This window comes from Balaenoptera musculus, chromosome 3, assembly GCF_009873245.2.
Source record: "Balaenoptera musculus isolate JJ_BM4_2016_0621 chromosome 3, mBalMus1.pri.v3, whole genome shotgun sequence".
Taxonomy (NCBI): domain Eukaryota; kingdom Metazoa; phylum Chordata; class Mammalia; order Artiodactyla; family Balaenopteridae; genus Balaenoptera; species Balaenoptera musculus.
The window spans coordinates 58,224,955-58,246,101 of record NC_045787.1 but is presented as its reverse complement, the minus strand read 5'-3'; the positions used below and the strand labels follow the sequence as shown (position 1 = coordinate 58,246,101).

At 37.6% G+C, this 21,147-nt stretch overlaps 2 protein-coding genes across 5 annotated transcripts in view; one reads left to right on the top strand and one right to left on the bottom strand.

Annotated features, from left to right (window-relative positions):
* The window catches only part of POLK (DNA polymerase kappa), a 79,397-nt gene extending 71,862 nt beyond the window's left edge, over positions 1 to 7,535 (bottom strand). For both annotated transcript variants that reach the window (XM_036845528.1, XM_036845529.1), the window contains exon 1: positions 7,439 to 7,535. The gene's annotated coding sequence lies outside the window, so the exon portion shown is untranslated. The remainder of the gene's footprint in view (positions 1 to 7,438) is intronic.
* The window catches only part of CERT1 (ceramide transporter 1), a 128,269-nt gene continuing 114,564 nt past the window's right edge, over positions 7,443 to 21,147 (top strand). The window contains exons 1-3 of one of the 3 annotated variants that reach the window (XM_036845533.1): positions 7,443 to 7,611; positions 7,856 to 8,264; positions 13,110 to 13,244. In XM_036845533.1, coding sequence (XP_036701428.1) covers positions 7,526 to 7,611; positions 7,856 to 8,264; positions 13,110 to 13,244 — 630 coding nt within the window. In that variant the 5' untranslated portion in view covers positions 7,443 to 7,525. Of the gene's footprint in view, positions 7,612 to 7,711; positions 8,265 to 13,109; positions 13,245 to 21,147 lie in introns of those variants that run through there. The other 2 variants (XM_036845530.1, XM_036845531.1) reach the window with 2 other exon arrangements.

Here is a 21,147-nt window from a genome sequence, read left to right as displayed (position 1 = left end):
GACCCCCTTATTTGAATACACTCACAAAGATATCACAAAAGAATTCTGTATAATGTCATAAAAGATGAATACATGCAAGTTTCTTGTAGCCCCTAATATTTCTGAAACTGGTGCTTACATCATCAGAAATGGACATAGACGCATTCACATTTTACATAAATGAATATCCACTTTGATATACTTATGTAAATATCATTTTACAAATGCATATAACACCACAACAATTGGGATATACATAGTAATAAAAAGACTGGTTATACTAACGCCATTTATTAAGTTAGCATTTATTTAATACACAACCAAAGTCATACGGTTATTAAGGATGAAGCCCTAGGATTCACTCAGGCACTGTCTGCTTGCTCACTCTGAACTCAGGGAGAATCACCATAGTGGCAGAAACTATACGATTCTTTAATGTGCTTATGCCTTTGAAAAGAATTAATATCTGTGTGGTGCTTGACAATGAGATTTTCACATATGTTAGATAATTCTTTCTCCTCAGAATGTCCCTTTTCCTACCACTACAGTTAGAATATAATGCAAATTATATATACTAGATATGCCTATTGTTTCCAGTTGGCCTCCCACTCCCAACAAACCACAGAAGTAGACTTACATTCCACACTTTTGGGAAGAGCTGATTAGAGCACTGGCTGGCCAACTACCTATTTCTTTTAAGAATCCGAACTAAGAGACATTGAGAGAGCCCTGAAACTGACAGGTAGTTAAAACAAGTTGGACAACATGCAAGATGAGATTTGAAGAGACAAACTGAGATTGAGAACACAAGAACATAGAGATGAAAGCTATCATGAAGCCCCAGAGATGAATAGAAAAACACCAAATCCTCATTTTCCAAGTATTGAAGTACGTGTACGAGGCCCAGCTGAGGATTCAGAGATCTCAACAATAACATTCTCTTATTTGAGCTACCCCAAACATATTTCTGATTCCTTCAGTCAAAGAGCCTTGATAGGATCAATAATAGTATAATATCCGACTGGTCAACCAAAATAAACATCGATAAAAGTATTCCAATGTGGTTCATTCTGAAATTGTAACCTCCTACCATTATCTCCTTCCAATAGCTTGCTCAAATGCTATCCTACCACCATCCTTTGTCTTCAAGTATTGGGGCAGGGAGGGGTGGTGGGAGGGCGGGGAGGAAGGACTCAGACACACTACTGGGCAGCGTAAACTAATGCAAACTTTTTTGAGAACAAGTTGATAGTCTCCCACTGTAAAATGTACATATTCTCTGTTTCAGCAGCCCACTATTGGGAATTTACCCCCCAAAAAGAGCTAGACAAGTACACAAAAATAAAGTTAAACGAGTGTTTCTTTATAGCGTTTTTGTAATAGCAAAACACGAAAAATGTTGATTGCCCATCAAGAAAGGAATTCTATGCAGTCATTAAAACGAACGCTACGAAATAGATGTTCACAATATACTGTTAAATTAAAAATGCAATTTGCACAATGGTAGAGTGTCCCCCCCATCACACACACAGATCTTCCTTGACTTATGATGGGGTTATGTCCCAATAAACCCATCGTAAGCTGAAAATAACTTTAGGTAGGAAAAGTATTTAATACATCTACTGAACATCATAGCTTAGCCTAGCCCACCTTAAATGTACTCAGAACACTTAACAATAGCCTATAGTTGGGCAAAATGATCCAATACAAACTCTGTTTTATAATAAAATGTTAAATAGCTCATGTAATTTACTGAGTACTGTACTGAAAGTGAAAAGCAGAACAGGGGTATGGGTACAGAACGGTTGTTAAGCCCTCATGATCATATGGCTTGCTGCCACTGCCCAGCATCACAAGAGAGTATCACGTCACATGTTGCTAGGCTGAGAAAAGATCAAATTTCAAAATTCAAAGGATGGTTTTTACTGAATGTGTGTTGCTTTTGCACCATCATAAAGTCGAAAAATCCTAAATTGAATCATTTTAAGTAGGGGACTGTCTGTATATGTTTATATTCTAAAAATCACAAATAGTGCTCTTAGGGAGGACAAAAGAAGGGGAAATGCTTAAAAAACCAAGTACAGTCCTCCCTCAGTATCCATAGGGGATTGGTTACAGGACCCCCTGCGGATACCAAAATCCATGAATACTCAGGACCTCTATGTAAAATAGTGCAGTATTTTAGCCTCCTGTATACTTTAAGTCATCTCTAGGCTACTTATAACACCGAATACAATGTAAATGCTGTGTAAATAGTTGCTGGTGGGCAGGAAATTCAACTTTTGCTTTTTGGAGCTTTCTAGAATTTTTTTTTTTTTTTTTGGATATTTTTGACCTAAGGTTGGTTGAATACGAGGATGCGGAACCCCTAGATAGGGAAGGCTGACTGTACCATATTTCACTGCTTCAAGAACACACATTTTTTCATTTAAAAAATCGGGATGGTTCATATAATCCTTGTCAGTGAGACAGCAGTTGTGACATAACTGTCATTATGTATGTATCAAAATGTGAAGGATAGGGGTCAGCAGCTTGGGGAAAATAACTCTGAAGACAATGATAGGGCCTTTTTAAGAAATCCTGTAATCATCAATTCTCTTGATGGTAAAGAGGAAAATGTATGGAAAAACAGGGACATTAACAACTCTAAGTTGAAAATTAATTTAGAACACTGTGTGTAAAGAGATTAATCTTTAATTTATATCATTTATAATTACCATTTCTTCTCACAAAAGTGATACATATACACATGCACACACTCACATGATATACTTTTTTCATACAAAATGGTACAAAGAGAAAAATTCAAGTGGTCCATAATTTCACCACCCAGATTATTATTCAAGACGTTAAAATAGGGCAAAAAAAATCAGTTGTTTTATTCATATGCTGTATTTTGTTCACTTGTACTTTAGTTTTTAGACTGTTGCTATTCATAGATCATTACCTCTGTTTCATAGATTAGTATCTCTAAGTTTTCAAAATCAAGTTTCTTATGTAAATCCCCAGTTTTTAACTAGCTATGTTTCAGTTGGGAACAGCATTATAAAGATTACAAAGAACAGTTAAATTCCCAGGTTAGCTAAAAAGGCCTATTTAATTCCAAATGCATCTTTACCGTAATAAATACTGTGGGAATACAGAACCTACAAGCTCTGTTATGGACTAAATTGTGTTCCCCTCAAATTCATATTTTGAGGACCTAACTCTCAATGTGACTGTATATGGAGACAGGGCCTATAAGGAGATATTTAAGGTTAAGTGAGGCCATAAGGGTAGGACCCTAACCCAATAGGGCTGGTGTTATTAGAAGAGGAAGAGGGACCACAGCCACCCAGCCTGTGGTATTTTGTTACGGCAGGCTAAGATACTAACAGAGGCTTTTATAGCATCATTTAAAAACATTAGACAATGTCTTCAATTTCAACTTGGGACATCCTCTCCTACTACAGTTCTAGCATCAAGAAGAAATATTCCCGGGAATTCCCTGGTGGTCCAATGGTTAGGACTCCACGCTTTCACTGCTGAGGACCCAGATTCAATCCCTGGTCAGGGAACTAGGATCCCACAATCCGCGCATCGCATCTGGGGTGGGAGTTGGGGGGAGGCGCGACTGGATATTCCCTTCCAGGCCTCTACCTGTTGATCAGTAAAACTGCAAGATTCTCACTTCCAGCACCTCTGGGTTTTTGGCTTCTGTGTCATTGCAGTGCGAGAGTGAGGTAGGGATGAAGGCTTTGGGATTGGTGTTTTGTGGAGAAAAATGGTGGGAGAATGAGGTGAAGTGGAAGATGGGGAGAAAGAAGAGGAACTGAAGAACTCTAGTGGGATGAGAATGAACGCTGCAATCAGGATAGTTGGGCTCAAACTGCAACTATGCTCTTTACTGCTGTATGACCTTTGGAAAGTTATTTAACTTCTCTGGGTTCAGTTTCTTCATATGAAATATTAGAAATAGAAATAATAATAGAAATAGGATAGCAATAATAAATTCTATATTGCGGTTAAATGAGACAGCATAGATGTAAGCAGTGGGTAAATGAAAGATGTGCAAAATCATTAGCTGAATTAAGAGCATAGTTGCTCTGATATACTCATCTACAGGATATGTTATTTATTTACACAATTCTTCCCACTTTTAGAGGTATTCTGAAGCAAGGAAAAGAGTATGATCTTTAAAATCAGATCTGTGTTCAAATCCTAACTCCAACACTTAGTACCTATTTGACACTGGATAAGTTACTTAGCAGCACTGAGCTTCAGTTTCATTATCCTTAAAATGAGGCCAACAACGCTCACCTTATGTGGTTTATAGGGAATAAGTTAGATCAGGTATGTAAAGTGCCTGACGGAGGCTAAGAGTTAATATTGTAAAGATGTCATTTTCTTCATAAAATAAGTGCATTATTAATACAAATTCCAATAGAGTGTTTCATGTAATTTGACAAGGTGTTCTAAAATTCATCTGGAAGAGAGGATATACAAAAATATCCAAATGAAAAAGGACATCAGGAGAGTTTTGGTATTATATACGAAAATAGTATAAAGTTAAATAATTAAAACAGTATGGTATTAGCACAGGTACAGACAAGTAGATCAATGAAAAAGAATGGAGTCCAGAAACAGACCTAGGTATATGTAGATTTTGTGTATCACATAAATATAAGCGTAAGAATAGGCTATTAAATAAAATGTTGGGCCAAGTGGCTGTCCTTAAAAAACAATTCCTACCTTATTCCATACACAAAAATAAATCCCAGGTGGATTCAAGTTTTAAGAGTTTAAAAAAAAAAAACTACTAAAAGAGAAAATATGGAATATTTACAAGAAGGTTGGGGAAGGTTCTAAGTTAGCGAGAAAACTGAGAAGCTGTCACTCTCACCATAAAGAGAAAGCTCATGTATTTTACTACTGTATTGCAATTTCTTCCCATTAGCAAAAATGAAGTGAATCCCAACCTCTAATGTGGTATTCTGATCAATATACAAAAATTCTTCTGTACTTAAAAACATTTTTAAATAGTCTTGTAAGTATAGAGAGACAATGTGGCAATAGCTTTTATTTATTTATTAGGCCATGCCATGGGGCATGTGGGATCTTAGTTCCCCCCCACCCCAGGGATTGAAACCATGCCCCCTTCAGTGGAAGCACGAAGTCTTAACCGCTGGACTGCCAGGGAAGTCCCACAAAAACATTTTTAAAAAGACAATTTCTCTCATATTAATTCTAAATACAATGAAACAATTCCCTACTGATTAAGTGGGCACTGTAGTCATATTAGTGTTGGTGGTTACAATCACACAATTTAGAAATGCATAAGGGACTTCCCTGGTGGTCCAGTGGTTAAGAATCCACCTTCCAATGCAGGGAACGTGGGTTCGATCCCTGGTCATGGAACTAAGATCCCATATGCCACAGGGCAACTAACCCCTTGTGCCGCAACTACTGAGCCCGTGCGCCACAATGAAGAGCCTGTGTGGCGCAACTAAGACCCGATGCAGCAAAAAAATTAAATAAAAAAATATTTTCTTAAAAAAAGAAATGCATAAAATACAATAAAAAGTTCCATTTGAAAATAAATATAGGGACTTCCCTGGTGGCTCAGTGGTTAAGAATCCGCCTGCCAGTGCAATGGTCACGGGTTCGATCCCTGGTCCGGAAAGATCCCACATGCCGCGGAGCAACTAACCCTGTGCGCCACAACTACTGAAGCCCGCGCACTCTAGGGCCCCTGTGCCGCAATTACTGAGCCTGCGTGCTGCAACTACTGAAGCCTGCGTGCCTAGAGCCCATGTTCCGCGACAAGAGAAGCCACCACAATAAGCCCGCGCACCATAACCAAGAGTAGCCCCCGCTCACCGCAACTAGAGAAAGCCTGCTCACAGAAACGAAGACCCAACGCAGCCAAAACAATTTTTTAAATAAAATAAAAATAAATATATACTATGCTCCCATGATTCTAAATTGCATTATGAAGTGGAGTTCTCAACAATTCACAATCATTTCCTTGAGATTAATGACATTTTAAAACCTAGAGCTCAAAAGAATCAGAAAAAGGACGTCAACTATATTAGGTAATTGGAAGGCAAAGCAAAATTTAATTGCTACAATATTTGATATTCTAAAGGTATAATTTACTAACTCAATAAAGAGGAAAAATGTGCTAAGTGGGTTTTTTCTTTTTTGAATGACAAAATTTGGATTATGTTTTAATTAATGTTGACAAAGTATTTTCAAAAGCTTTATCTCAAGGTTTTATTCATCTGAATGGCTTTCAATTATGCATTGTCACTTGATTTCACAATGGAAAAATGATTTGTAACTGATTTACAACAGATCCAGCATTTTTAAGTGTAAATCTAGGAAAATGAAAGATTCATAGGTACTTCTCAAAGACACTTTCCATCATTCCGTTTTTTTCCTTAAGATCCCAGTTAAGTTGACCTCTTTGGCTACCAGAGCTATTTCTGGCCACTGTGCCTTTTCCCCTAGACTCAAAATTTCACTTCTATTCTCCTGTCACCTGCAGTAAGCAGGTATTCTTTCTAAGGTTTAATAAGTAATTTTACTGTTGACAATTACTAGAAAATTGACGAGATGGAGAAGTAGCAAACAGGATGAAAGAACTCAAGCTACAAAGTTAAAGCTCTCCCCATAAAAGTTATCCTTATAATGTATGCAAAGAGACTAAACAAGATTTGTTAGATCTTCTATTGGTCTTTCCACTAATTCAATTCTAGTCTTAAAGCAAAGCCAGCCTCCTATTGCCTAATCCCTTATTACTCAATACGATCATTGCACTTTGGTTTTTGTTATACATGACAGTTTCTATTCCAACCTCTCCTTTCAGAGGAAGGTAGGTCAGTAGAGATTGTTGTTAACTTGGGTGTCAGGAAAACACTCATTTACAACTAAGAGAAAACTCCAGGCTCTCATCTCACATTCTTATTTTATTTTATCAACTCTTCAACGTCATTTATCCCTGACATCTTCAAAATTACTTTCCACATAAAAACTCTGTAAATCTAACAACGAAAAGCTCTTGCTCTGGTGAGAAGGGACTAAATTCTTCCTTCTAAAGAGGGAAACGTCGTGTGAAGTCTTAACTTCTAAAGAGCGAGATGGAAGACCTTCGAAATTCGCAGAGGTGGTTTGACGGCAAGAAACGCCCTAGTCATTAGAGAGGTCGCAAACCCCTGGCCCCCGGTTGAAGCGGAAGCGCCCGGTACACTTCTGTCCGGGCAAGCGGCAAGATGCTCCCGGGCTTTCGGGAAGCCGCCATGGAAGGCAAGCCCGGGCATCCTCAGCAGAGTTATCTCACGTCCGGGCCCACAAGCCCGCCATAAGTTCGTCATAAACACACTACGCTGAGATAGAAGCGCGGCCGAGGGGACGGGTCACGCAACTGTCAAACGAAGCCCACCCTCCCCTTGCCCGTCCCCAAGGCGGCAAAACTTACCAACGCGGATCTCTCCCCTGTTCCCTCAGGACCTCGACTACAACTCCCAGGAGGCTGCGCGGCGTACGGAGCAGCGTCCTTCCCAGAATGCAGCACAGTGGCGTCCCCATCCCTCCTTCTCCTTTCTCCGCTCCTCCTACTTTTCTACCCGGCGTCACCCGGGAGGGCAGGAGGTAGGTTGCGGGAGGGGACTCCGAGCCTCGGCGTGTCGCGTCAGACGTTGGGAGGAGAACGGGGCGGAGAGCCGGGGGAGAATGGGAGGACGAAGGGGAGGGGAGAGGGGAGGGGAGGGTAAATAGTGGGCCAGGCAGGAAGATGGCGGCGGTAGCGGAGGTGTGAGTGGACCTGGGTCTCTGCAGCTAGATTTTCTTTTCCTCTCTTCCTCCCCTTTTCGTTTCCCCCGAGGTTGGCATCGAGGGGGCTGAGTTCGGGTGGCAGCGCCGGGCAGAGCGCAGGGGTCACGGCGACGGCGACGACGGCGGCGGCGGCTGACGGCTGGAAGGGCAGGCTTCCTTCGCCACTCGTCCTCCTTCCCCGGTCCGCTCGGTGTCAGGCGCGAAGGCGGCGGCGGCGCGGCGGGCGCACTTCGTCCCTCCTCCAGCTTCCTCCTGCTCCCGAGCGGGCACTCCTTCCTTCGCCATCCTCCGACCCTTCACCCCGGGGACTGGGCGCCTCCGCCGGCGCAGTTCAGGGAGCGGGGGCCGGTCTCCTGCTTGGCTGTCGCGCCTCCATGTCGGATAACCAGAGCTGGAACTCGTCTGGCTCGGAGGAGGATCCGGAGACGGAGTCCGGGCCGCCTGTGGAGCGCTGCGGGGTCCTCAGCAAGGTGAGCAACCCGCGGGGCCGAGGACCCCTTGCCCAGACTCACCTGCGGCGAGGCGAGCCGCTGAGGGCATGGGGTGGGGCTGGGCGCGAGGCACAGACTCTGCCGGGGCGGGGGCTGCGGAATGTGCCGGGGTGTGGGCCCGAGTACTGCGGCACGAGTGCCCGGGCCAGGGCTGGGGTGGGGGTGGGGGCAGAAGGGGACTGTCTTCCTCGCCTGCTCTGGGGCTCGGCGGTCTGGGACCGGGAAAGACCTGTCCCAACCCCGGATCCTGTTTGGGAGCGGGATGCGCACCGTGGCTTGGGACCCCGGGCGGCAGCTGTCCGGGTATAGCAATTTGGGTTGGGCAACAGCGGTACCCGAAGGACTGGGCATGGGAACCGTGCACCTCAGATCTCTCAAACGAGGTTAGTCCGGAGATGCCAAGCAGAATAGGGTTGAGGGGTTTCTGCAGACCTTGCTTTTGAGACAGAAGCCGGAGCAACTCGGCTTGGTGCTGAAATCTGAGGTGGTAAACTGTGCCAGGCTAGATGTAGTGAAAGATCTCAATGAGAGGAGTTTTGTACTTTTCCCCTTACTCTTTACCCGAGTTCAGAGAAGAGCTATTGAGTAGTCAGGTGATAGGTACAAGAAATATTAATAGTAACTTGAAACCTGTCAGAATGGAGACCGACCTTTAGTCCAGGAAGAAGAGAATTATTTAATAGTAAAATATTCTTGCAGTGAGTGGGCCAGAGTAAGGAAAAGACATCTTACTTTTCCTAAATTTTTTTAAACCACTTTTCCAAAATTTTTGCAAAGCAGATAGTCATTTGTAGAGTTTGAAAGCTAATTAATTGAAATGGATGAGGCCCTTTTTAAGAGAGAAGGTGGGTGATCTTTTCTTTTGGTAGTACATAGTTTGGGGTTTGTTGTTGGGGTTTTTTTTGTTTCTTTTTCTTTTTCTTTTTTTTTTTTTAATGTTTTTGCTATGAGAAGATCCACATTGTCTTTTTTACTTCCTTCTCTCTTCCTGTTAAACTATTAGAAATGGCTGGAGCTAGCAGTTAACTTGGAGAGGGGGAGCAAGGTCCAGTCTCTCAACAAGCTGGTCATAAGATCCTAGATCATGTGCAGCCACTGGCTATTAAGAAATCACCCTGCTTCCAGTATACATACTTTGGCTAAGCATTGGGACGTTGTTTGTGGAATTGTTTCATATTAGCTTTTATATTGTCTTTAGAAGGCCGAGAAAGGACTTAAGAAATGCATGAGTATGTCAGAACTAAGGCTTGTGAGTGTTAACTTTCATTTGCATACAGAAAAATTATGGTGTGTGTTGATACTGTGATCATTATTGGAATTTCAGTGAAAAGTTTTCAGTAAAGTGAAGCTCCCTAGGGTTTCTTTGGATTAAATGTATCTTGTAATTTAGGAATCTGTATTGAACACGTTGTGCAATAGGTATACATTTCTCTTTGGAACTGTTATGAAATGGGCTCTTTGCTTCTCAGTGATTCAGGTAATTTCACCACTTTTTTCTCATTAAATGAGAAGCAGACTTCCAAATTAGTATTGTGGAGTGTCAGGTATTTTACAAAACAAGCCGTACTTTTGAACTATTGATCATCCCTTTTTGGGGGGTAGGAGGATCGTAGTGATTGGTGGAGTCACCAGTGCTCTGAGTATGTACTGTATATGAGTATCTGACTATCACTTACACAGAGCAGTGTAGTAAGTGTATACTTTATGACAAAAAAATGGAAGACTATCTCCTTGATATCTAAGTGTATAGAAATGTAGTATTTGACCACTTCTTTGGTTCGTAAATAACTTCATTGTTGCTGCATATATAGAATCAACGTAGTTTTGGTGTTCTTGTTAACAGCTATGAAGGAAATTTCCCTGAAATTTAACAATTTATGGTTGCATATGTTTTCTTGGAAGTTTTTTAATCAATAATATTTTTTATTGAATGTATGCTTTTAAAGTACATATATATTTTCAGCCTTTGTATTCACCTGGTAATTTTAAACAAGTGTTAGAACTCAGCCTCTGTTCTTTTCCTTCTGCTTAGTAATGTAGTTAAGTCCAAATACTAATTTGTTTTGTCCCCCCACTCCTCCCCCCCCCCAAATGGAGTGAGTTTGGAATGGTGGTGATGGAGTAAACTTGTACACCAACCCAAAGGTTTTTTTTTATATAAACATATTTTCTACAGACTCGCTTCTTAGGCACATAAATTCCAAAAATACTGGATAGACAGTAATCCTAGGTTATAACAAATATCAAGATAGATTGTGGATGGGGAAAGATTCATGCCTTAGTAGGACTTGAGAGCAATTAAGCCTTGGTCAGTCTCATCCAATTCCTTCTGAATTCCCTCCATCCTTTTTATCTTATCTTTACCTTAACGTTTTCTCCACATACCTAACTGTTGGCTGAAATTCCGTCCATGTGTAGAGTCCATCTCAACTATTCTTTTCATGAAGACTTTTCTTATTTCACCAACCATCCCAGAGCTCCTTCTCTTGAATTCCTATAGCATTTTATTTGTAACTTGCTTCTGACTCTTATTCTAAATGTATTTTTTTTTCCTCTTGAATTTATGCTTGCTGGACTATTGGAGGCAGGAATGTTTGCTTCTCCTGCAGTGTCTGCATATTGCCTTGTCTCTGTTAAATGGGGAAGAGCGAGGGAATGTTATGAGGGTAGAGAAAAGGCAAAAATCTGCCTTCTAGCTGTGAACAGGAGTTAACATTTTCTGCGTAAATCCTGCAGCTTATGTAATTATTGGGTCCTCTGTAAGAAAATAATATGAAAATATGGACACATGATTTCTAGGGCCCCTTCTGTCACTTTGGAAGGTGTCTGTTCTTGTGAGCTTCCCTGAAGGTTTCTAAGCTTCATTAGCTATGCATAGCTCTGCCTCCAACTGAGAAAATACTGTGTGCTTGGCAGTGTTCTAAGTCTATTCTTGCTTAATGTTAAACAACTTTAAGAGGTAGAGTTTGACAAACAAACAAACAAACAGGTAAGTAACTTGACCACAATCACAGTTAGTAGCTTTCTGACGGGCAGTAATTGGAAGCGAGGTAGGATTAAGGTATGCCAGTCTAAACGATTTGTATTACAGGCAATTGGGAGTTGTTCATGTAAGTTTTGGAGCTGGAGGCTCAATGAGGTTAATATGTAAGATAAGTAAGCAAAATATGCCTAATAAATAAATAAGATTATGTAAGTTATGAAATAAAAAGCAGAAGATATCAGAGGTAAGGTTATTAAGCCTTCTCAGGAATCCAGGAACCTGATAATTTGATTGGATTACTTGAAAATAATGGAGTCAGATTTAAGGGTTTAATGGGAAGGAAAGATGAATAGGAGTTGATAATGGGCTATAAAGATTAAGAAGGAACAGTCAGGTATTGAGTATCTCCTAGGAATATAGTAGGTGTATTCGTGATTTTATTCACCCATTCAAATGACTGAGGAAAGAAACTGAAGTTCAGAAAAGTTAAATAATTTGTCAGAACTTTTCACACAGCTCGTAAAAGTAGTTGAGTCTCTCTGATGTTGTATCCACTGCTCTGTCCATACAGTACAGGAACGCTGAGCCAGGTTTGAGTCTGAATGGCTGTGGCAGTAGCAGTATAGCCAAAGAAATAGGAACATAGGGGGATGTGTACCCTATGGGTGGAGGTAAATTTAGTTTTGTATGTAACCATCATTATTTCAAGTCACTGTCTTAAGTGGTAGTAAATTGCAGGGAGTTAAAATGAGGAAATAGTGATTAGAGAGCCCTCAGGAAAGAATGAGTTAAATTGCCAGCATGGATAAGCTTTTAGGGAGGGGTTGTAATGATGGAGTTTAGAAGATATAAGAGCTGAACCATCTCAAACCTGTGGAATTAGGAAATAGTAAAGAAAAGATTTCTCTGAGCCAATGCAGTATACTTTTAACAATCCATTTAGAGTTAGTTTTTGATAGATAGTTTTTGAGTTAGCAGATAGTTTTTGGAATTGTCTGTACTTAAAACCCCAGAGCATAAAAATATGCAATATCAACAATTCCCATAGAGGTTACATTTCTGCCTTTGCAAGTTTATTGATTGTGATCTTCACTGTGCAGCAGCGAAACTTTAGCAACGCAGAAACCATTTGTAGGTACTGGAAACGGATAATCCACGTACGTTTTTGAAAACCAGTTTTATGTTTGTATTTTACTCTTGAGTTTGAAAAATAGATCTTCAGAGAAACTTAGAAAATGAATTAACTATTCTATAATATTGAGTTCTGTGGAGGTAAAAATAAAGTTGATGTAGACTTACTAAAGATTAATAATCTATTTTTACTTTAATGTAGTCGTAAACATCATACATTTTCATGTAGGAATAACTTACAACAAAAATAGAGTTTTGGCCATGATTGACTTCTACTTCTGTTGATTTAGAGGGTTTCATGCAGTACTTGGTGTAGGAGAATGACAGACTGTATAGCCAAACTTACTTTTCTCTTGAATATGTCATTTATGGCAGGGACCAAAACAATTTAAGAGTTTTGAAGGTGGTGAGGAGGGGAGGATGAAAGCACACAAAGAGTAAAGCAGAATTTTGAACTGAAGTGTGCTTCACTTTTATTCCTCAAATATTACAAGAAAATGTTATATTTTATTATCTTTTATTTATAATTTTGTAGAAATTACTGAAAATTATATGCAATCTGGAAAATTTTAACTTTTCACTTTTTTTTTTACTGTTTATAATTAAGTTAGGACTTTTCACATTTTGGTTTTAAACTTAGATTGACTGCTGTTTCAGAAAGTTTGGATTTCTAAAATACTGACTTAATTTTTTGTTTTCTTCTCCTCCAGTGGACAAACTACATTCATGGGTGGCAGGACCGTTGGGTAGTTTTGAAAAATAATACTCTGAGTTACTACAAATCTGAAGATGAGACAGAGTATGGCTGTAGAGGATCCATCTGTCTTAGCAAGGCTGTCATCACGGTAAGCTCCTGTTCTCCTTCATTCAACAAATATTTATTGAGCATAAGTGATACACCAGGAACCTATTCTAGGGGCTTGGGATATGTCTATGAACAAAACAGATTAAGATCCTTGCTCTTGTGGAGCATGCAGTCTAATATTTTTTTCCATAAAATTATTTTATAGTGTATTACTACATACTGTTATTTTATATAGACATGTAGTATTTATCTAGTTGGTTACAGCAAGCCATTAAACAAGGGCTTCAGAAAAAAAGATGTTAGATGGCTTCGTATCTGATAGATTGGGACAGTTACTTGGTGAGTTATTGAAAAAGTTAAAGCAGGAAAATAAAAAGATACGTATCTTAACATTTTAAAATTTTGACTTAAAATATATAAATTTAAATTCACTTACCAACTTTCTGATGTAGAGCTAATGGTATGTCTTTGAATATGGAGTTGAGAGAAGTTGTTCTTGTGTAAAGTATTATATCCATAATGCCTGATTTGCAATTTCCAGTTTTGATTCTCTAAAGTGGAATAAAAAGTTAAAGATACTTTTGAAAAACCCTAAATATAGGTTCCTCTTTTTGACTTTTAATGTTTTTCCCTAATATTTTACAGATGTCTCACCTTTATTTAATTTAATACCTTTTAAAAGAATGACTCACCTTTATTGAGTCATTCTACTTAGCTTGCATTCAATGTAGTTTACATAGAAACAGCTCTCTTTGCTCTTGTATTCCATAGATTTACATGATGTTTAAGTTATGTAAGAACTACAGCAAGTAAACTGGCATAAACAGGTTTAGGAACAACCAACTGACTTGTTAAACATGTAACTCAACTAGTGGGCCAGAAGTGCCTGAATATACTAAAAATAGCGTACTAGTTGAGAGTGCTCAGCATGTCGAGACATATTTAATAAAGGGCAAAAAAAAAGGTGTTGTCTAAGGCAGGTCAGTTAAATGGAAGGTCAGTTAAGGAAGCTATTGTAGTTAAAATCTAAAAATGGGTGTGTTAAAACAATTATAGATTTTACTGATACATTCAAAGAGAATTCATGTTACGATAGAGTTTATATTGTTTATAAAGATAAATGGTGTACTTTGGATTATGTGTTGATATCTAAATATGACTTACATATATTTATGTTACACATTTAAGTAAAACCATATAGTATTTTTCCATCACTTTTCATACATTCTGCCCCTCTTATATATTCAGAGTTTGAAAATAAAAGCTTAGTTGGATATTGAGTTGGAAAAACTTATAGAGGGGTTGTTTGGAAATGTTCAGAATGAAATTACTACTCTCCATTCTTATGGACAATTTTAAAGAAATAGTTTGGACATAAAGGCTCACTATTTATTTGGACTGGTATGTGGTATGTTATAATGTACTTTTGAAATTGTATCTATTGATAGTTAATATTTTGGGGTTTTATTTCTCTTGAGATAGATCACTATTCATGCTAGAGGAAAGAATCATGGATAGTAATGTACTTTACAATTCTGAAATGTCTTCCCTTGGTTCTTCCCCTTCTTCCTTCTTTTGCATATTGTTGGATGCTTGTTAGTTACAGTGCTTGTTAGACTCTTTGAAAATAATTTATATCTTTATTGTTTCCTAACTAGTAGTATTCCTAGAGTACCATGCTAGTTTAAATTTAGTTATCCTGTCTTGAATTATGGACTATGGTAATAGTGCATGGCTTATTTGGGGAAAAGAAAAACTTCTAATAAATATTTACATTGCATCTGCTCAGGAAAAAACAATGTGTTAGTTCTTCGTAGATTTTTTGTTGTTGTTATTTTGGTATTTTTGTTATCTGTATTTGCTTATAGAACTTTTCATTGTGGTTCATAATCAAAGAAATGAGTAAGAAAGCAAGACAATTTGAAAACATTGAAGGGACCTAGTGGAAGTACTCACTGGGCTAAGTGGTAGTAGAGAAGGTAAAAAAAAAAAAAATGAATGAAGCAGCAGAATCTGAGTGGTAGTTAGTCTTCGCTATAGTTAACCAGGTGGTATGGAGAAACACAAGTATTTATATTCCTGAACTTCTTCAACTCTGTTCCTATTCTGTGGGTTCATAAGTTCACTGTTACATATTTCAAGGAAATTACAAAATATAACTGAATTCAGTGAACTTCTCAGAATGAAGTTTACAAATATAGTATGTATTTGAGTTAAATTTTTAAAATGTAATACTAACCTCTGTTAAATAGGTGTCTTTTGCTTTTCTTAAATATGGGCTATTATATGTATCAATTCATCTCTGAAGGCAAAGAATAAATATGGTTGAATTTGTGCACATGACATCCTTATGAAATTGATATTATTCATATATGAGGAAATCTGGACTTGAAGAGTTGTGACTTTACTGTAACCATTCATTAACATATTTATTATTTGTTGGTGAACCTAATGTTTGAGCCCACCTTTTCTGATAGAACCTAATTCATTGTTAAATTCACTATTATTTTAGCTTAACATTTAAGTCATTCCTTATTCAAATCATGTTCTTTAGTTATGTGATAATAAATTGAGTGAAATACTTTCAAGGAACAAAGTATTTCCTGGGAGAATTTGTTACCTGGAAATAATTCTTAACGTGAAGGGATTGGGAATAAGTTAATGAGAGGAAAAATAGTACTCTGTCACTTTTTGGGAAATCACCTATTTGTATATTTAATAAATGTTTGTAGAAAGTTGAATTTCTCAATTATTATAGTTTAATAGTTATTTGCTTAAGACCCAGTCCCTGCTACAAAACTTGCCATGTAGTAGATGTTCAATATATGTTAGTTGTGTTTCATCGATCAAAAGCAATGTTTATGGAGTATTTAAACTGTTATTTATTTTTTAAGTTCTGTTTTTAAATAAAGTACGTGTGGTAAAAAAATATAATCTGTGGCATGAAGAGGTTTAAAGAGTAAATGCTTCTCTTTACTCTTAGTCCTGCACTCAAGACATAGCCAAAGTCAAATTTTTGGTCTGTCCTTCCAGATACTATGTATGCCTATATAAGCATTTATTTGTTTATATCCTTCATTTTCATTTACACAGATAGCATCATACTAAATCTATCGTTCTGCACCTTGTTTTCTTTTAATATGTCTTGGACATTTACTACATTTTGTTGAATATTGTGGATGTACCATGTCTTATTTATTTGCCCCTTCCCTGTTCTTGGAAATTTAGATCATGTTTAAATTTGTTTTACTACAAACACTCTTGAAACAAACATACATAGTATTTTAAAATTTTTTTATAGTTACTGTCAAATGCCCTTTCCAAAGTGCCACTTTTCATTCCTACAAATAGTGCATGAGTGTCCCTATTTCCCCATACCCTCAAATATATATTTTTTTAATTTGGTTGCACCGGGTCTTAGTTGCGGCAGGCGGGCTCCTTAGTTGCGGCAGGCGGGCTCCTTAGTTGTGGCTCCAGGGCTTCTTAGTTGCGGCACATGGGCTCCTTAGTTGCTGCATGCGAAGTCTTAGTTGCAGCATGCATGTGGGATCTAGTTCCCTGACCAGGGATCAGACCCAGGCCCCCTGCATTGGGAGTGTGGAATCCTATCCACTGTGCCACCTGGGAAGTCCCTCCATACTCTCAAGTATTGAGGAAGTCAGGTTTTGGCAAATGTTAAAATATTTGGCAAACTGCTAGATAAAAATGGTGTCTCATTATTTTAAAGTTGCACTTTTTTATTCAAGAGGGTAACTTCTTAGGTTTATAATTCATTTTTTCCTCTTCTTATCGCTTGTTCATCTCTTTCTCAGTTATTGATTTGTAGAAGCTCTTTATATCATGATATTTGGCAATTTGTCATATTTATTGCAAATGTTTCCCCCCAGGTTGTCATTGTCTATTTTTTCTTTCCTTATTTTATATTCTTTTTAAGCCTTAAAAGAAATTTAAAAATTTTATATGCTCTTATTGACCTTTTCCTTTATGGCTTCTGTATTTAGTTATGTTTAACTAAAACATAACTCAAAGACTATAACTCTATATAAATGTAGTTACATTTTCATCTACAATTTTACATTTGAATTTGATTCCTGTGGGAGTTATTTTAGTATAAGAAGGGATGTGGGAATTTAGCTTTTTAATTTTTTCCCAAATGGCTAACCATGTAGTCTAATACCATTAATTGAAAAATTCACCTTCTCCCCACTGGTTTGAAATGTTACCTTTATTGTATATTACATTACCATGTGTATTTGAGGCTGTTTCTGGACTCTCTTCTCTTCAATTGGTTTGTCTATGCCTTTTTGTACCATATTTAAAATTATATTGCTAATATATCAATCAGTTCTTTAAACTGCTAATGATCCTTTTGTGGAAATAAAAGAAGTGGTTTGTTTGTAGCTACTGAGATTAGAAGACGTTTCAGGAATTAGGTAGGTAGAGATTTTTGGTAAAATGGAAATAGTAATGTCTTTAGAATTGGTTTGCCTAAGTTCTATCTATAGTCCCAAGTCTTACCTTAGGTATCTGACTTTGTATACCTACTATCTTATAAAACTTCTTTAATTACCAAATGAATGGGATTTGTATTATTCTTATTATAGGTTGGATATAGTAAAATTTATTCACCAATTTAGTGTTTTAATATTCTCAGACGGAAAACTGAAAGGTAATGAAAATGTTTACTGCTACATTGAAAAAAATTTTAAGCCAAGTAGCTCTTAAGTAGGTAGGCGTTAGAAGGGAGGAAATTTAAAGATCCTGGCAAAATTAAAGAAGCCAACAGAGATGTAAAACAAAGGGAAGGGGGCTTCCCTGGTGGCACAGTGGATAAGAGTCTGCCTGCCAATGCAGGGGACACGGGTTCGATCCCTGGTCTGGAAAGATCCCACATGCCGCGGAGCAACTAAGCCCTGTGCACCACAACTACTGAGCCTGCGCTCTAGAGCCCACGAGCCACAACTACTGAAGCCCGCGTCCCTAGAGCCCTTGCTCCGCAACAAGAGAAGCCACCGCAATGAGAAGCCCGCGCACTGAAACAAAGAGTAGCCCCCGCTCGCTGCAACTAGAGAAAGCCCGCGTGCAGCAACGGAGACCCAACACAGCCAAAAATAAATAAATAAAATTTAAATTTAAATTAAAAAAAAAAAAGAGAAAGGGAAGGAAGTGTTCAAAATTGAAAAGGATCATTAAACAAAAAATTTTTAAAGTGCCAAATAAAGAGTAGTCAAATCTAAACAGTTTTTGAGTAAACTATTTCTCAGTAAAACTGGAAGAAAAAAATTTTTTTAATTTTTAAAGTTTTCGAATGTGGGATTTTAAAGGAAAAAATTGTGATTTAAATTGATGTTCAGCAAATTGGATCTCACCAAAAATGAACAGGGCCATAACTAATCATCATACGAGGAACTCCAGATTAGTAAGAAGTCCAAGAAGTTCGCTTTTTATCAAACGTGCAATTTTGCTCTATTGAACTGTGTTAGTAAGAACCAAAGGAAAGAGAGGAAGGTATATCGACCAGTAAAAGCATTAGATAGATACTAGTTGATAATTCTCTTCATTTGAGGAGCATTTGCCACTGATTTTCTAAAGAAATTAGAACCTTATACTACTAAGATTTATGCCTTTAGAAACTAATATTATCTGTTCAGCAGTTCATTTGGAAATAATTATCTTCCATCTTTAGGTAACTGGAATGTAACTCAAATAATGTAACTCAAATAATTAGATATAGTGGGAAATATTTAAAATATTTGGTGAGAGGATTTGGAAGAGGAAAAATATAAAGAAAGATACCAGTTGAAATGTAGAGCCAAGAATGTTGAAATAGCTTATCCAAAATTATGTAATTACAAAATGTGTTAGTTTGTTAGGGTTGCCATAACAAAGAACCGCAAACTGGGTGTATTTTTTTTTTTTTTAATTGAAGTATAGTTGACTTACAATGTTTCAGGTGTATGGCAAAGTGATTCAGATATATGTGTGTATATATATAATATATATATTATATGTGTATACATATAATATATATATATATATACACGAGTTCTTTTCCATTGTAGGTTATTATAAGATGCTGAATCTAGTTCCTTGGTTTATACAGCAGGTGCTTGTTGTTTATCTATTTTATATACAGTAGTTTGTATCCTCTAATCCCAAACTCCTAATTTATCCCTCCCCCACCCCCTTTCCCTTTTGGTAACCATAAGTTTGCTTTCTGTGTCTATGAGTTTATTTCTGTTTTGTAAATAAACTCATTTGTATCATTTTTTAAGATTCCACATATAAGTGGTATCATATATTTGTCTTTCTCTGTCTGATTTACTTCACTTAATAATCTCTAGGTCCATCCATGTTGCTGCAAATGGCAATATTTCATTCTTTTTTATTATGGCTGAGTAATATTCATATTTTATACACACACACACCCCCCACATCTTCATTATCCATTCATCTGTCAGTGGATATTTAGGTTGCTTCCATGTCTTGGCTGTTGTAGATAGTGCTGCAGTGAACATTGAGGTGCATGTGTCTTTTCAAATTATCATTTTCTCTGGATATATGCCCAGGAGTGGGATTGCTGGATCATGTGGCAGCTCTATTTTTAATTTTTTAAGGAACCTGCATCCTGTTTTCCATAGTGGCTACAGCAATTTACATTCCCACCAACAGTGTAGGATGGTTTCCTTTTCTCCGTACCCTCTCCAGCATTTGTTATTTGTAGACTTTTTAATGATGGCCATTTTGACTGGTATGAGGTGATATCTCGTACTTTTGATTTGCATTATTCTAATAATTAACGCCGTTGAGCATCTTTTCATATGCCTCTTGGCCATCTGTATGTCTCCTTTGGAAAAATGTCTATTCAGGTCTTCTGCCCATTTTTAATTGGTTTGTTTGTTTTTTTGATATTGAGCTATATAAGCTGTTTGCATATTTTGGAAATCAAGCCCTTGTTGGTCACATCATTTGCAAATATTTTCTCTTGTTCCGTAGGTTGTCTTTTTGTTTTATTTATGATTTCCTTTGCTGTGTAAATGCTTTTAAGTTTAATTAGGGCCCATTTGTTTATTTTTGCTTTTGTTTCCATTACTCTAGGAGACAGATCCAAAAATATATTGTTGTGATTTATGTCAAAGAGTGTTCTGCCTATGTTTTCTTCTAGGATTTTTATAGTATCTGGTCTTACATTTAGGTCTTTAATCCATTTTGAGTTTATTTTTGTATATGGTGTAGAAAATGTTCTAATTTCATTGTTTTTACATGTAGCTGTCCAGTTTTCCATGCACCACTTATTGAAGAGGCTGTCTTTTCTCCATTGTATATCCCTTCCTCCTTTGTCGTAGATTAATTGACCATAAGTGCACAGGTTTATTTCTGGGCTTTCTGTCCTGTTCCATTGATCTATATGTCTGTTTTTGTGCCCAGTACCATGCTGTTTTGATGACTGTGGCTTTGTAGTATAGTCTGAAGTCAGGGAGTGTCGTTCCTCCAGCTCCGTTCTTCTTTTTCAAGATTGCTTTGACTATTCAGGGTCTTTTGTGTTTTTATACAAATTTTAAGATTTTTGTTCTAGTTCTGTGAAAAATGCCATTGGTAATTTGATAGGGGTTGCATTGAATCTGTAGATTGCCTTGGGTAGTATGGTCATTTTAACAATATTGATTCTTCCAATCCAAGAACATGGTATATCTTTCCGTCTGTTTGTGTCATCTTCAGTTTCTTCATCAGTATCTTATAGTTTTTCAGAGTACAGGTCTTTTGCCTCCTTAGGTAAGTTTATTCCTAGGTATTTTATTCTTTTTGACATGATGGTAAATGGGATTATTTCCTTAATTTCTCTTTCTGATAGTTCGTTGTAAGTGTGTAGAAATGCAACAGATTTCTCTATGTTAATTTTGTATCCCCCAACTTTACTGAATTAAATAACAGAAATTTATTGT